Source organism: Rousettus aegyptiacus, unplaced genomic scaffold (assembly GCF_014176215.1).
Source record: "Rousettus aegyptiacus isolate mRouAeg1 unplaced genomic scaffold, mRouAeg1.p scaffold_m13_p_6, whole genome shotgun sequence".
NCBI lineage: Eukaryota > Metazoa > Chordata > Mammalia > Chiroptera > Pteropodidae > Rousettus > Rousettus aegyptiacus.
This window is the reverse complement of record NW_023416309.1, coordinates 69145409-69163242: the sequence shown is the minus strand read 5'-3', so window position 1 is coordinate 69163242 and position 17834 is coordinate 69145409. Positions and strand designations below refer to the sequence as shown.

Sequence of the window (17834 nt, the reverse complement as noted above, 5' to 3'; positions counted from 1 at the left end):
GAAAAAGCAGAAATCAACCAGTTTTTAACACTGTCTTCTGAAAATGTATCCAGCCAGAAGGCAATAACAATATGACATAGGTGACATCTTGCTTTCTAGGGTATTCAGTATGGGCTTTCTTTCCCTTCTATTGTAGGAAGATGCTGAAACTCTGTGGAGAGACAGAGGACAAGCTGGCTCAGGAGCTGATTCATTTCGAATTGCAAGTGGAGAGAGATGTGATTGAGCCCCTGTTCCTGCTGGCTGAGGTAAGAAGTGGAATGAGGCTAGGCCTAAGTGAGCAGAAAGGGACAGATCAGTGGGCCCTTTAGTCATTCTGTTCCAGCCTTATTACTGTTTCTACCCTCACCCTACTTTGTGACACTGTATTTTATTAGGGGTTATTACCCCTCAACTGCATGGTCAGGATTCCCCATTATGTTTGCTGCCCCCTTCTCCCACCGGTACTTCTCTCTATTGGCATTCCAGTGGAGAAAGGGGTAAAGGTGGCAGCATTACTTCTTTCCCCACCAGGGTCTCCACTGCCATCACCACCCCTGTCCTCCACCCATCTCAAGTCTTCAGTGAAATAAACAACAGCCCCTCCTCACAAGGTACTGAGGCCCTGCGCCCAAGAGACTCTGTAAGGCCGCTTGGAGTTTGTCTATTTAGGTCTCTTCTCTTGGACTTTAAATGACACTAAACAAAACTATTTTATTAAAAGGAAACCTTGATGTTTATGTGACAATTTTGTTAGCTTCGAACAAGTGAAGTTTTATCAAATAAGAAAGGAAATGATTGGGAGACTTTATTTGCCCTGAACCCTGGACCTCCTCCCAGTTGCCTTTAATTGGTCATACAAAACCTAATGATGCTGTCCCAGAGAACAGTGTGATAGCCACTAGCTTTCTTTGGCTATTGAGCTCTTGAAATATGCTTAGTTTTTTGACTAACGAACTAAATTTTTAATTTTATGTCATTTTTTTTGTTCGAATTTAAAATGACAATAAGGGCTGCCGTATTGCAGAGTATTGTCCTGAACCATGTCTGGTTTCCTTTCTGGACTGCCACCAGCACCTCTATCTACCCTGGTGCTATTTATGGGGCAGAATGTATGGGTAACTAATTTCCTAAGTGCCTGAAAACATTCAGGGATATAATTCTAGATATGGGGCTTTGGTATAGACCAGCTCTAGACTTCTCAGATGCTATCCTGTTATAGGGCATCCCCTACCTGGAAGACCAACGTAGTCTGGGTTTCCAGCCAATCCGAAGCAAATACAAGGGGCAGGTGTGACCTAGGTGTTGAGCTTGCTTTTACAAACAAGATGCCTGTGTGACTCTCCATGTGACTCCCCATGTGACTCTGGGCTCTGTGACAATGCAGGGTGCCCCAGACAGTATCCTTCTCCTTCCTATTGGAAGTCCTGACACTCAGTTCATTACTCACCCCTGCTTGAAGAGTGAATAGAAAGCACTTCACAGAACACTTCACATTTTTTCCTTCTATAAAAGCCATAGCCTGAGATGACTTTGGTTCAATTACGGCCAATTTTCCTTTTAAATTCTCACATCCTGCCCCACTTTTGCTGGGCCTGGAACCAAAATCCCTCTCTGGAATGTTCAGTTAAGTCATTTTTAGAAATAAAAATATAAAAAGAGCATCCCCATACAACCACTATGGAAGAACTTCTCATAGCTGAGAAAAGCCATGTCAATGTTTATTCATTATTTACTTTGGAAAAAATCTTATTTCTATAAAAACATATCCTAATTGCATTCCTCGTAGCATCTCAGGTCTCCTGAGACCCATTCTCTTCATCCTTCTGCTGTCTGTTTTGAATTAGGTTTGTGTGTCAGATCTGCTTTTCCCCTACATTGGCCCTTATGCATGTGAAGAGAGAGATAATCGAGCCCTGTTTTTTGCTGGCTAAGACCAGGAATGAGGCTAGGCGTAAGTGAGAAGAAGGCACAGAACCTCTGAGATGGTCTGAGTTGATGGAGATTCCTGGCAGATGTCCAGCAAAGTAAGAGCAGAGTTTAGCTAAGGAAAAGAAACCAGGAATTTCATCTGAAAATAAGGATTGGGAGATCTCTAGCAAACTTGTTGCATGGCTATCAATAATTCCTTAAGAATTTATCTTGCGCTTTAATTCAACTGTCTTTTGTCTTCTGTAACCACAGGTAGAAATCCCAAATATTCAAAAACAGAGGAAACACTTAGCAAAGTTGGTGCTGGACATGGATTCTTCACGAACAAGGTACAGTAGTGCCTCTGCTTTCATTTTTTGTTTCTCTAAAAGAACAGTGATCATATTTGGTTGTGGGTAGGAGTTTGTGTGTGGGTGTGTGTCTGTTTTTATTCACCAAGATTTTTTTAATACTCCAGGCACTGGAGGTAAGAGTAGGGAGCAGAAATACCAGGCCTTCTCTCGTGGAAGCTGCAGTCTAGTTTGAGAGATACACTCCAGGCAAGTGAGCAAACATACAAAACAATCTCAGGCAGCCGTAGCCATATAAAGAAGTGGCACAGGGTAATTTTGGAAGGGAATGTTGGAGAAAGGGGCAACAGCATTAGATAGGGTAACACAAGGAGGGCTTTTCCAAGATGACACTTGACCCGAGACATAAACAGTGAGGAGGCAGCCATGCAAAGATCTGATGCAAAACTGTCCACAACAATGAGAAAAGCAAATGCAAAGGCCTGAGGAGGGAATAATGCCGACATATTCAGGGTACAGGATGAAGGCCAGCATGGCTAGGGTAGAAGGAAAAGCAAGAGACTAGTAGGAGAAGAGACTAAGTGCTAGCATCGATGATGTGTCGGGTCTATAATGAGGGGAGAATTTCAAATTCTGGGGACAAATTTACCCTTTTCTGAAGCTGACAGTGCAGATATCTTCTCTATGTAGCCATTCCCTAAACCTGAGAGCATTCTGAGGGAGGTAACGTTGATCTTCTGTACCTTTCTTCCAGAATCCACTAGAAAATTCCTGGTATAGTGGTAGGGAGGTGGGGATGTAGCGGGTGCCAAAGGCTTTGAGAGGGCTTTGACTGTGGCTGACATATGTCATGGTTGTGCCCATGTGCCTTTTTATTTTTTACAGGAGTAGGTGTTTGTTTGTATAAGTCTGCAAGTTGAAAGAATGCAGGGCCATCAATATTAATATCGAAGTAACTATTTAGTTCTATTTTAGGTTCATTGTAGGTCAATTTTAATAATGTTTTCTGAGAAAAAGAAACAAAAACGAAAACAGAATATACTTCGACTGAGAGATGTAGGATAGGCTCCTGAACTAGGAGTCAGAGATAAAAAACTAAGATCTAAGTCATCTATTTTCTAAACCTGTGTCCTTGGTCAAGTCACTTGAACTCCCAGAATAGGTTGCTCACCTGTCTGTATACGGGTAGTAACAACATTTGTGGGCCAACCTGGAGAGGTTGTTTTGAGTGTCATTTGAGATCATGCTTCTCACAATATATCCCAAGTGCTTTATAAAAGGAAGCTGCTACTGTAACTTATTGGGACATTAGAATTCTGCATTTGGACCAATAAAAATATTGGGCAGTCCCTCCAAGACCAGAAATAAAACTTCAATCAGCAGAAAAACAAAGGTTTCAAAAAAAAAGTTAACTTAGTGTTTCCTGAACTTCATTCTACCTGACTGATTTTTGCCATTTGTGCTTACACATCTTTTAAAAATTGATTTACTTTTTCAGAATGAACCTATTTTTTTAAAAAAAGTTATAACATCATAATTGAAAGTAGTGCCCTTTGCTACAAATAACCAGGTAAACATAAAAATGAACAGGATGAAAGCAAAGCCAATGTTATTTTAGATTCTGTTGCTTATGGAAGACTGTGATTCTTGTCTTTTTTGATTAAAAAAGAAGAGGAGCAGGAATTGGAAAGTTGCTATAGTTATTCTTACCCACATCCGGGTCTGTCCTTGCACCTGAAAGAACAGAGGGCAGTATTGATTTGGTGTTACTTACCACTATGTCTGTGTGCCACATAAAATTGCCTCCAATAGCAGTGATCAAGTCCCATATTTTGGGAGGCACGTAAGGTGATTGAAGCAATGCTGACTGTCTCACTATTAGGATGATAGCGGACACCCTGCTCCTGGATTTCCAGAATGATTTCCTTCTGTGAAGCCCTGGCTGATTTGCTTCTTCTGTAAGGAAAACCCAAATTTCCAGCACAGAGCTTCTGGTTAGCGGGCTGGATTCTAGCGTCAAAGCTTATCATTGCCATCGCCAGTTATGTGTTTTTGTTTGGTCTTCTTATGAGAAAGAGTTACTCCTAGGTAACAGCCATGGTCAGTCTGGTCTTGCGTTGTTTTTAATGGTGACACTAAGTGGTGTGTAGATTTTAGCGCCTTAGAGAAATGTCATTAGAGACCCTCATCCATGATTTAACAACTTTTTCATATTTTCAGCTTATAGTCTCGAGCATATTAAGATTTGGTAAGGAAATCTCTACCTCCCCTCTCAAATTTCTATGCTTATAAACTTCAATTCGGACCCACAACCTTTTTGTTTAGATCAAAAAAAAATTTTTTTTAAATGATTTTCATATAAACCTGATCCATCTTCTTTATCATATTGGTTGTTTTTCACAGTCTATTCTATGTAATTGTGAGTGTGAGGGTTGAGGATTGCTTTAGAGGGAGAATATTGGCTGTATGGCCCTTGAAAAACTTAGTTACTGCCTCTTCAGGTCTCTGCTTTAGTAACCATGGTGGAAGGTCCAACCCCAGGCCTCAGTTATGATTCTCCATCAGTTTAGTTATAGGCTTCAGAATGAGAGAGGATGTCTTAGCAAAGGTGTCCTCTCTCCTACCTTTAATCTCAGACGAGCCATTTCTAGCCTGGGTTAATGCATCTTGTAGGACTTTGCTGCAAGCCACAATGAAAAGCCAACCTACCCAACTTCCTGCTTTTTCCCCTAACCCTTCACTCTTATTCAACATCAGGACTGCATTTTGTGATCCAACAATGGAAGTAAGATCAATGCAACACTATTGAATAAGAGGGATCACCAGTTACTCTTCTGGAATAATTAGTTTTCACTGCCCTCCACTTCCACCCCACACTACTTAGCTATTTAGCCAGTCCGTCCATGTTAGATTCTATTCTTTGTGGCATCCTCCTAATTATTGACAAAGCTTTCTTTAGTCCTGTTCTGTCCTTCATGAATTATACTATCCAGACTGAACAGTGTATTCCAGGTGGAGACACACTCTGCCTTTAAAGAAAGTCAGGCTCTTTAATATATTTTCAGTACATCTTGATCAATAGTTCTGTGACTGGATCTTCGAATTCTACCACAACTCTGATGGATCCTGCCAAATCCAACAGATTTATCCAATGTTTAATTAGGTCTAAATCTAATGTGTACATTTGTCATTATTCAAGTAAATCTGGCTTCTCTGCTTCAAAAGCCATTTAATATCCTCAGATAATACTGAAGTCTAGGATCTCAGACAAGAAAAAGCAGGAGTTCATCACCACCAAATTAGTAATTATAAGAAATGTTAAAGGAACTTCTTTAATAAGAAGAAGAAAAAAATTTAAAATATGAAAAATATAGTAAAGAAAAACAATTCTCACTGAGGCAAACACAGAATAAAAGCAGTAGATCAACCAACACTAAAGGTTAAAAGGCAAAAGTAGGATGACCATGTATAATTACAATGGTAAATTGAGGGATACACACACACGCACACACACACACACACATAAGAAGTAAAATATAATGAGAAAAACATAAATATGGAAGGAGTGAGTAAAAATGGTAGGGATCATAGAATGTTTGAACTTAAGTGACCATCAACTTAAAATAGACTGCTGTAAACATAGCTTGGTATATAGGAAGCTGATGGTAACCACAAACCAAAAATATACAAGAAATAAAGAGAAAGGAATCCAAACACAACACTGCAGTAAGTCAACAGCAAGCAAGAATAAAAAAGGAACAGAGAACTACAAAAACAATTAGAAAACAATTTATAAAATAGCAATAACTTCATACCTTTCAACAATTACTTTAAATGTAAATGGATTAAATGCTCCAATGAAAAGACAAATGGATAAAGAAGTGGTACATATAAACAATGGCATATTACTCAGCCATTACTTTTTGGGACAACATGTGGGCCTAGAAGGCATTGTGCTAAGTGAAATAGGTCAGACAAAGACAAATACCATATAATTTCACTTATATGTGGAATATTAAAAAACAAAATAAATAAGTAAGACAAAAGCAAATGTATAGATCCAGAGAGCAAGCTGATGATTGCCAGATATGAGAGGAATTGGGGGACTGGGTGAAAGAGGTGAAGGGATTAAGAAGTACATATTGGCAGTTACAAAGTATTAATGGAAATGTAAAGTACAGCTTAGAGAATGTAGTCAATAATATTATAACTATACATGATGTTAGTTGGGTGCAAGACTTACCAGGGGGATCACTTTGTAAGTTATATAAATGTCTAACTGAAATGCTTTATACCTGAAACTAATACAGTATTGAATGACAACTATAATTGCAATGTTTTTTAAAGTTAAAAAAGTAAAAGATACTACTGACCCTTCCGGGAAAGACCCAAGGACTCAGAAATCAAAAGAAGAAGCTAAGATTATGAACAGGTGGTATAAAATCTTAAACCGTACAATGCTGGAAAAACTTTGCAACATTGAGGGTGGGCAAAGATTTCCTAGTATACAAAAAACATGAATGATAAAAAGTTAATAAATTGGGCCCAATAAAAATTCTTAAATGTCGCTCTTTGAAAAATACTGTTTAAAAAATGAGAAGTTATGCCATAGAATGGGAGAAAATATTTGCGATACACATATCTGTCAAAGGACATATCCAGAATTTATAAAAAACTCTTGCAACTCAATAATAAAAATACAAACAGTATAGTTTTTAAATGGGGAAAAATTTGAGGCAACACTTCACTAAAGAAGATATGAATGGCCAATAAGCACATGAAAAATAGTCAACATCATTAGTTGGTATTGAGCATTAGTCATTATGCTAATTAAAATAATAATGAAATACCATTGCACACGCATTAAAATGACAAAAAATTAAAAATGCTGACCATATCAACTGTTGGCAAGGATGTGAAGCAGATGAAACTCTTCTGCAATGCTGTAAGGTGGTACAGCCACATGGATAAAGAGCGTGGCAATTTTTTAAATGTTAAACAAATACCTATCATAAGATCCAGTCCTTGAATTCCTGTTTATCCAAGAGAATTAAAGCGAACATAAAAGTTTATACATGAATATTCATAGCAGCTTTAATCAGAATTGATCAAAACAGAAAACAGCTCAAATGTCTCTCAAGTAGATTTTTAAAATGTGGTATACAATGGAATACTATTCAGAAATAAAAAGGAATAAATTATTGATATGCTAGTCAAAGAATACTGAAGCTTAGAAGATGAATAAAAGATTATAAATAAGAAGGATAGAGATAACCTCAAGGAAGCTTTATGCTCAGTTGAATTTAAAATGAATGTGAATGATACACAAACCTCTTTTCTGCTATAAGTTTGGTTTGGCAATAGTTAAAGAAGGAGCCCCATTTCTTTCCAAAGCCTGCCTCAGTTTTGGGGGGAATGTATCTCACGGTCAACTCTTTGGGTCCAGGACACTTAACGTTTGCGCTGAATAGCAATAGGTGGTATTGCTATGGACTGGATTGTGTCCCCTTCAAATTCATATATGGAACCCTAACCCCCCAGTTAAGCTTAAATCAGGATATGGTGCTAATCCACTAGGGTTGATGGCCTTGTAAGAAATTGGAGAGAGAGCAAGAGCTCTCTCTGTGTGCACTCAGAGAAAAGGCTCTGTGAAGACAGAATGAGAAAGCCATCTGCAAGCCAGGAAGAGAGCCTTCAGAACCCAAACCCTGCGAGAAAATAAATGTCTGTTGTTTAAATCCCCCAGTCTGTGGTATTTTGTTACAGCAGCCAGAGCAACCCATCTGCCTTCTTTGGATATAAGTGAACTAATATAAGTAAAACAGGAGTTTGGGGAAGAATACCTGGCAGCTTACAGAATTAAAGAAGTGGATAACTAGAAGTGGAATTCTGGAGCTATGTCCATTTTCAGTACCTCTGGGACTGGCAGCAGAGTCTTATTGCCACCAGGAGCAGTTGCACATCTCTCACCTCTGCTGCTCTCCACATATAGGCATCTTTTCCTTAGACCATTGTCTCCATAGTCACTGGATGTCCCTTGGGCTCGAGTCTCCCCAGCATGAGACATTTTTCTTTTGTTTTAATTCTAAATGTGCAAAGGAGGGGCTCTATTTGTCTGGAGGTTGCTTATGTGCCACTTCCTTGACCTGTCACTTGGCTGTGGTGGTGAAGGATGGCTTGCATTAGGGATCCCTACCTGGACTTCTTACTGTGAGAGACACACAAAACGGGCAGCTCCTTTTGGCCCATGCATTAGAGAAGTAGTGGGACAGGACCTCAAAACATGGAGGATGCTGGTGACAGAGGAAAGGAGAAGACTGGACAGATAAGATAATAAATGTCCCAGTAAAGAAACTTTCCCATTTGCCGTCCAAAAATTCTTCTAGACTTCCTGTTTCCCTGAACTTTTACATTTGTCTTCTTCCCCCTTCTCTTGATCCTTGAAATTTCATATTCTTATTTCTAGCCATTTTCTCTCCTCTAGCATTTGTTAAAGTTTGTATTCTGTTGTCTTCTCCCCCAGGTCATGTATTATGGTGATAATATCAGCTACTTTAGGGGAAAAAATGAACTTTTTGCTTTTCAAATTTTAAAGCTCAAACTCTTCTAGGACAAGAATCCCTGTTTCTTCTCTTGGTCCAAAATCAATTTCTTCTTAACAGAGCAGCATAATTCTCGAGTTCATTTGTAGAACAACTGACAGAGAAGACCACCAGACCCTGAAAATGATTAATGTCACTTTTCATAGCAGATTACTGCCGGTACAATTTTTAAGCTTCCCTTGAGATTTTGTTCTAACAAAGGGACCATTTTGGGGTATCTTATCACTATTTTATAGTATCAAAATAGATCACTTGTATATTACAAATAAAATTCCTTGAATAGGGAGTGGAAAGGTATATGATTTTAAACTACCAGGATATTGACTACAGGACAGAATTTTGAGGGAAATGGGGGGAAATAAGGAAAAAAGATAACTCCAGAAAATGTTTTTATTTTAATATACTTACATTAAGTATAATTTGGTTTTTAATCTAATCCAGATCTATAAAACCATAAAATCAGTATAGTGTTTACAGTCACTTTATTTTTTATTCTTATATATGGTTAGTTTATTTTTTTCTTCAGGTAGCATGAGTTAGATGGCGGATATAGCTTGACTCACCTACAGTCTGTCATAGAGGTATAGTCATTATCTGAGATCTGAATTACAAACACAGCATCTCATATTTTATTTGAGAAGAAAACAGCAGCACTTCAATACTTTATTTAAAATAGTTAAACCTTGGAGGTATCAATTAAATATTTCATTTCTGTGCAAACCATTATAAGAAAGAATTGACCAAGAATTTTTACTACCCTTTATCTATTAGCTTAGATTTTAAACATATTTAAGCAGATTATTTCTTTTTTAATTTGCTCTGAATGTTGATCTTGCATACAGAATCTTTCCCAGGACATGTGTGTCAGTCTCTAGAATTTCAAGCCAGCTCGATATCTCAAAGCCTTTTTAAGTATTTCTCATAAGTGCATTTTTTAAATGACAGTCCTTTATTTTGCTACTTTTTGCTAATAGTAAAGATAACTTTAGTTTCCCTATCTTATATCATAATCTTGCACTCTTTTGTTTGTCCTGCATATAACAAATGAGAAAAGAAATGTGTAGAGAAGACACCTAATGATTAGACTCTTGACTCTCAAAGTGAAGTTATGTAATGTTGCACTTTTTTCTTTACATTGGATGGAGCCTGATGAGCTGTCTAGTTTGGTCTGCATACTATTAGCCAGCATAGTATTTAAAAGAAACTATTGAATCAGTTGACATTGCATCAGGAAAAGTTCATATGACAATTTCCAGCTTCTTTTGTCAATGGAAATATCTGGCAACCTATGACCTACCCTCCTGCCTGGGCCCATCAGCCCCATGAAGATCAACTGCCCTCTTGACAGTGCAGCATCCCAACTCACCCCCTGCCCCCTTCCCCTTCTCCTCAGTGTCCCTCCTGACTTCCCAAGACTGCAGGCACGCATCAGCTGCCCTTTGTCATCCTTCTTACATTATTGTTTTCCTTAAAGCTGAGAAATAGTTTTATATCTCATGTCCCTATTACAAGTTGGAAATCAGTATCTAGTAGAGTAGTTTTTAAGATAATGACGCATTTGACTTATTTTTTTCTTACTTGCTAATCCCTATAAGCTGTTAGTTTACAGACTCACTTAGCGTACATGATTGGCTTTTTAGCCAAGTAGGTGAATGCTTCCAAATTCAAATGCCCACAGTATAGGCAGGGAGCTTAAAGAAATGACAGAAACTGTGCTTCAGAGAAAGCAATGGTCATGTTACTTGGGCTTAATGTTCAAAAGACGGTAGGGAAAATGGTGGCAAACTGGGGAAGACTTGCCACTGTGTGAAGGGGTAGTTGATTCTCAGCTTCCATCAACTGCCAAGTGGAAACTCCACTTCCATTTTCCTACTCTAGTACTTGGTACCTTTTCATTACATCTCCTTTCACATGAGGGGGTGTTGTTCCCTGGGTAATATTTGTAACCAGCTGTTTTCTCAGCCTTCCCACAATATCCCCAGGACTCTACCTGTCTCACACCTCTCCTCTTTTTCTCCTATTTTCCATCAGGTGGCAGCAGACTTCCAAGTCTTCAGGTTTGTCCAGCAGCTTACAGCCTGCGGGTGCCAAAGCTGATGCCCTCAGGGAAGAGATGGAGGAGGCTGCCAACAGAGTGGAGATTTGCAGGGTATCCCCCCACCTCTTTGCTCTTCTCTACCAGGACAGACAAATGAGCCCTACAGGAGGCCCTTTTTGTTCACTGGAATTCTAGTAAAACCTGAATAGCCAGCCTCTACTTAAACTAACTGGCCCTAAGCTTGACTGCTAGTATCTCCAAAGAACCTGGGATGAGTTCTGAGAGCTAGGGCTTTGATGGTGACAAAGTCAAGGTGGGCAATGGTGGGTGATCACTGGCGTTGCTGCATGGTAGGCAAAGAGGAAATGACCTTGGTTTCTGCTTGAAGCTTTTGTAAGTCATCTTAGTCCCAACTAATAGTTTCTAGGCTGTACAGAATCATTGAGAATTTAGATATAGTATATGAGCCCTTGACTCAGTGTTGATATTGAATTATTTTATGTGCCTTTTAATATTTCCTGAGGGTTTTTTTTGTTTGTTTTTTTGTTTTTTGTTTTTTTAGCAATCCCTTGCTTCCTGGGAAACACTTATCTACCAAGTTGAAATGCTAGCCAAGGAGATAGTCACAGAGAGAAAACTTGCCACTAGTTGAGAGGAGTGTCTCTTTCTAAGAAATGAGCCTCTGCACTCAGGAATGGTAGAGGCCCTTCATTACACATAGTCAAATGTGTCCCATCTCTTTTCCCCATAAACATTTTATAGGGCTTAATTAGCAGTACACCATTCATACTACTCTATGTATATGTACTCATGTTTCTGGAACTGCTGGGTATCTGTTATATTAATCATGTGCAGTTTTAAAAGAGAGTAGCCAGTTTGCATGCCAACATCTCTGTTCTTTGTGGCTCTATCTAGTTAGGTTGTTAGGTTGTCCATTGGCTTATCTTTGTGGCTCTATCTAGTCTTGTTAGGTTGTCCATTGGCTTATCTTTTTATAATCACTCTTTGTAGGTGACTTTGACTTTGCATTCAGATGACATTCAGAGTCAGATATAATTTTTCTCTGGAATTAGAAACATTGAAAAAGATTTAAAGAATTCATTATCTCAGCCTACAGTACTGTGGTACCAAGTAAAGTTAAACCAATATTTCAGATCAAGATGCATTGTGAGTAAAGCTGACTTGTCATTTGAACTCCTGTGTAAATAGCAAATACCTAGCTAGTGCTATTCGTAAGTATAACTTTCCTCTCATGCAGATTTCACTTTTACTCTGTGTATTCTCTAACCATTCACCACAGATTTATGTTCCTCAGTTAAGAATCTCATTTCTTTCAAAATTACTTCTTCAGTAGACATGGGAGGGTGGTATTAAGAGGAGATCTGAATGTGAATATCCAGATACATCAGAATAAAATTTTAACAGCTTCATCCATCCTTGTGTAGCTTCTTACATTTGCTGTTTTTACCAAAAAGTATGTTAAATTCCTCCTCAAAGATTATAAGAGTAATATATGTTCACCATAACTAGTGAAAAATATGAAAATATAGCAAGGAAACACCAATAATTCTCCCCCTTCCTGCCCAGCAACTAATCCCTCTTGCAAAGAAGGTGCCCAGTTTGCCCTTTTCACCAATATTTATCAAGATATTTGTTGTAAACTATTTACTCTGTCACATGCCAAGTGGCCACAAAAGTTATAAGGATAAGGAAGCCAGTGTTAGAACCTATTATATAGTTTTCCACCCTTTTCTTCATAATTATACCAACACACATATACAGCATTTTCCCTGTTACTTGTTTTATGTATGTGTGTATATGTTTATATGTTAAAATAATTATGTTGTATATATTAATCTACCATTTGCTTTCTCAATTAATAATACATCCTAGACATCTCTCTAGGTTAGTAGCTATAAATCTAACTTAGTCTTTTTAATAAGGTGCATAATAGTCAATAGTAGGAATATATGTGTACATATATATATACGTATATATGTGTGTGCGTGTGTATGTATACACTATTATTTATTTAGCTATTTTCCTAGTGATGAATATTCAAACTAGTGTGTTTTTTGTTTTGTTTTGTTTTGCCTTTAAAATTTTTGCAATTAGCATCCTTCTCTGTATATTCTTATATGCTGGTAATTTTTTTCCCTTTAGAATAGATTTCCAAAAATGCTATTTTTAGATCAAAGATTATGTGTGTATACATTTAAAATTTTAATAGGTATTGACAGTTTACTTTTTTAAAAAGGAAGTTTTAATTCACATTCCCACCAGCAATGTACAGAACTGCACATTTCCCCTCATCTTTCCCTGTAATACATGTTGTTTCTCTTTTCAGTTTTTGCCAATCTGGTGAGGGTAAACAGCTGTCTCTATGCTATTATAACTTTAATTTTCTGAATATTAGTAGGGATGAGTATATCTTAATGTAGTTATTGGAGATTCTTCATATAGTTATAGGCATTTCCATTTTGGGAAACTGCACATTTATATTGGTAATTGGACCAATATTTCTATTCCTTTAAGTTTCAATTTCTATAAGTTCCCTGTATATTAGCGATATTAAACTTTCTTCTGTCTTTTGTGCTACAGATACTTTTTCCAGTCTTCCAATTTGTCATTTTGACTTTGTCTTAATATCTGCTATTAAAAACTTAATCATGTACATGTATTTCATTTGCATAGGAAAGATTCTGAAGGTCCCACCAAGCATCTTTCACTGCAAGGTTAAAAACTGTTTTCCTTTCATTTTCCTTTAATGTTTTTAATGAATTTTATACACCTATTTTGTTCATTTTAATATATCTGAAACTTGATTTTGTACATGGTTTGAAATAGATTTGTTGTTGTTATTGTTGTTGTTTTTTCCCAGATAAATAGCCAATTATGCCAGCACCATTTATTAAATAAGCCACCTTCCCCTGAAGTGAAATCCTATCATCTGATCCCTCAAATTTATATCTGGGGTCCATTAACCTCTTTGGCTATTCCTGAGATAATAACATATAATTTCTAGTCTAATGACTTGGTACCAATTTTAATATTCAGTAAGATAACCCCCACTCTCTTTCATTATTATTTTAGCTAGTCAATGACATCTGTTTTATTACAACAAAAATACTGAGTTAATAAAACTACATATTATGCTCTAGGTAGCTTTATTTGTGTGCTGACTCGATCCCCTTGAGAGCACACACTAATGTTTTTATAAAAATTCTCTTCTGATTCTTTTTTCTACTTCAGTGGTTGGCAGCTGTTCTAAATATCTACTGTGGCCTTCCTCCCTCCCCTGTTTGGGTTTCCCTAAATGTATCATTTACCCTTATATCTTCATGGTTTTGTCTTTCCTTAGCAGGCAAGACAAATCTTTGGGATCTCTTACATTGTGATAAATCAGTAAAATGAAAGCATGTGGGCCAAAAGTGGCCATCTGATTTCTCTTTGTTTAGGCTCAGAGAGGACCAAGCAGGGCTCCCTAGAACTGTGGGACCCCGAGAGCTTTAGCCAACCAGGAAAACCAAGATAAGATGAGCAGGTGCAGCATTCCTTACCTGCATTCCTATCTAATGCCTGCTTTGCTTCCATGTTTCAAAAGACAAGCCCCACTCTTCACAGCTCATACCTGCTCTCTTCTTCCTGAGGCCTTTGTGATGACCCCTAAACCAATACATCAAAGGGTATGTAAATAGTTGGTGATTTTTCAATAAAAGGAAAGACAAGAAGGACCCATGAACAATGAAATAACAATGGAAAAGACAATGATTAGAAAACTAATCCACTTGATAACTGTAGTATCGGTTTTATTATTTCTCATTCAAAGTATGGTATAGGCTGCAGCACTAGATTTTTCATTAGACAGTAATACTTTCCACATCCACCTTTCCTGCTTTTCTCTCCCCTTGAAATATATCATCCTACACCTCATCACTTTTATTCTTACCCTTATTCTACCCACATCGTTTTCTGTCCCTCTAATCCTCAGCCTCTCTCTTTTTAAACTAGTGTCTCTTCTTATTTCAGTCTTATTCTTTGCCAGTATATAATCTTTGCCCTTTGAAAATCAAGCTTGGACCCAAGAAAGATGGCAACTGGAGGACAGATGTCCAGCCCATTTTGTCCTCCTCACAGTCAGACTTAAATGAACATCTATTGTCAGACCAAAGGACAACATTGAGCTTTGACCTATAGCTCCTTTTATTAGAAAATTAGTGTTATCATAAATTGGTAAATGAGATCCTGGCAGAACCCATTACTACCTTCTAATTTGGAAGGTTGTGGGATAGTTGAAGAACACTTAAATTACTTGGATTTCTTCTGTCCCCAGAAGAATCCCCATAAGATCTAAGGGCAAACATGGCCACACCCAAATAAAAGCCATCTGGTGGGAGAGCTTCAACTAGTATGAATATTCTTGACATTACTGAAATCTATGATGTACTGGGCAGTGGTGTCACTTAGGAGGCTGTGCATGACCGTGTCATTTAACCAAAATGGAGAACAGAACATGTTATCAACAGAAGGATTCTCTCTGGCCTGATCACTTCACCAAACTCGCAGAAATAATAATCATGGAGAAGTGAAATATTTTTGACTGCAGGCATCCTCAATGGCAGTAGCTCTCCCTATTTAGCTAGCCCTCATAGGCCGCCAAGTTACTAAACTTATAGCAAACAAAATGGAGGTTCTGAAAAGATTCTGTCAGAGTGGAAAGTAAGGGACAAGAAAGAGACGCTTGCCATTTTGAGATTAAAAAGAATAGTTTTGGATCAATTATCTTCCTATGTTAGAAAACAATAATAAATAATGAAGTACTCAAAAATTAGAACCATTTTGAAAAAGATTCATTGATAGTAACAATAAATTTCAGACAACATATCTTGGTGCCCAAAATAAAATTAAAGGGACTAGGGACCTTAGGTAGCAATACATAAGGGTGAGCTAAGGTTGCCAAATAAAATGGAAAGGAAACTGAAAGAGGTTTGGACTTTTTTAAAAATGAAAAAAAAAAATACAGGTATGAAGTTGCTTTTAGTAGAAGACAGAATTGACACTGAAGAAAACTGAACCAATGAAGTAGAGAAAATCTTGAGTTCCCATATGTCCCTTGGCCCTACCCATGTACAGGCTGTCCTACTATCAACATCCTAGTGATGCATTTGTTACAGTCAATGAACCTACGTTGATGCATCATAATCACCCGAAGTCTGTAGTTTACCTCAGTGGTCACTCTTGGTGTTTTGGTAAAGGTATGACATGTTTTCACCATTGTAAAATTATATAGCATAGTTCTACTTCCTTAAAAATCCTCTGTAATTGATCATCCCTCCCTCTCCCTGACCCCTGGCAATCACTGATATTTTTATTCTCTCCAGTGTTTTGCATTTTTCAGAATATCATATAGTTGGAATTGTATGTTATATAGCCTTTTTATGTTGGCTTCTTTCACTTATCAATATGCATTTAATGTTCCTCCATGTCTTTTCATGACTTCACAGCTCATTTCTTTTTAGTGCTGAAATATTCCATTGTCTGGATGTACTACAGTTTTATTTATCCATTTAACTACCAGAGGATATCTTGGTTGCTTCCAAGTTTTGGCAATTAGGAATAATGCTGCTATAATCATCTGTGTGCAGGTGTTTGTACATTTTCAGTTCATTTGGGTAAATGCCAAGAAGCATAATTTCTGGATCTTGGGGTAAAAGTGTATTTAGTTTTGTAGGAAACTCCCAAACTATCTCCCAAAGTAGGTCTCCCATTTTGTAGTCCACCAGTAACAAATGAAAGTTCTTTTGCTCCACATCTTTGTCAGCATTTGGTGTTGTCAGTGTTTTGAATTTTAGCTATTCTATTAGGTGTGTAGTGATATCTCATTGTTATTTTAATTTGCAATTCCCTAATGGCATGCTATTGAACATTTTTTCATATACTTATATGGATCTGTATATATTATTTGATGGTATGTTTGTTCAGGTCTTTTGCCCATTTTTTAAATTAGGTCAATTAGAAGTGGGTTGTTTAATTCTCAAGCATTTTCAGATTTTCTAGCTATCTTTATGCTATTGATTTCTAGCTTAATTCCATTGTGGACAGAGCTCAGGTATTATATGATCTTGATTATTTTCAATTTGTCAAGGTGTGTTTTATAGCCCAGATTGTGGTCTATGTTGGTAGATTTTCTATGTGAGCTTGAAAGGAATGTGCATTCTGCTGTTGTTGGATAGAGTTGTCTATAGATATCAATTATATCTAGTTGATTGTTTATGCTATTAAGTTCAACTGTGTCCATACTGATTTTATGTATGCTGGATCTGTCCATTTATGAAAGTGGGATGTTGAAGTCTCCAACTATAACTGGCTCATGTATTTCTTCTTGTAGTTGTATCATTTTTGCCTCACATTATTTGATGCTCTGTTGTTAGGTATATACACATTAAGGATTGTTATATCTTCTTGTAGAATGACCCCTTTTTCATTACATGTTATCCCTCTGTGTCTTTAGAAACTTTCCTCGCTCTGAATTCTGCTCTGTGTATGAAATTAATATAGCTAATCTTCCTTCTTTTGGTTATAGCATATCTTTCTCTATCCCTTTACTTTCAATCTACATGTATCTTTAGATTTAAACTGCATTTGTTGTAAAAACCATATACTGTGTCTTTATTTTTTTGATCCACTCTGACAATTTCTGTCTTTTCATTGGTATGTTTAGACCATTGATGTTTAAGTGATTATTGATATAGTGGATTAATATCAACATTATTTGTACCTGTTTTCTATTTGTTGCCTTTGTTATTTGCTATTTTTGTCTTCTACATTTTTTCTGCCTTTTGAGCATTTGTACAATTCTACTTTTTCTCCTTTTGTAATGTATTGATTATATTTCTTTTCTTCTTTTTTTAGTGGTTGCCCTCACGTTTGCAATATACATTTACAACTAATCCAAGTCAACTTTTGAATAACACTAGACAGCTTCACATGTAG

General features: G+C 37.2%; 1 protein-coding gene across 5 annotated transcripts in view; it reads left to right on the top strand.

The window, feature by feature from the left end:
- The window catches only part of ARHGAP44 (Rho GTPase activating protein 44), a 181106-nt gene that overhangs the window by 117474 nt on the left and 45798 nt on the right, over positions 1-17834 (top strand). For all 5 annotated transcript variants that reach the window (XM_036223806.1, XM_016158063.2, XM_016158065.2 and 2 more), the window contains exons 5-7: positions 137-248; positions 2164-2240; positions 10835-10952. In XM_036223806.1, the coding sequence (XP_036079699.1) occupies positions 137-248; positions 2164-2240; positions 10835-10952 (307 nt within the window). The remainder of the gene's footprint in view (positions 1-136; positions 249-2163; positions 2241-10834; positions 10953-17834) is intronic.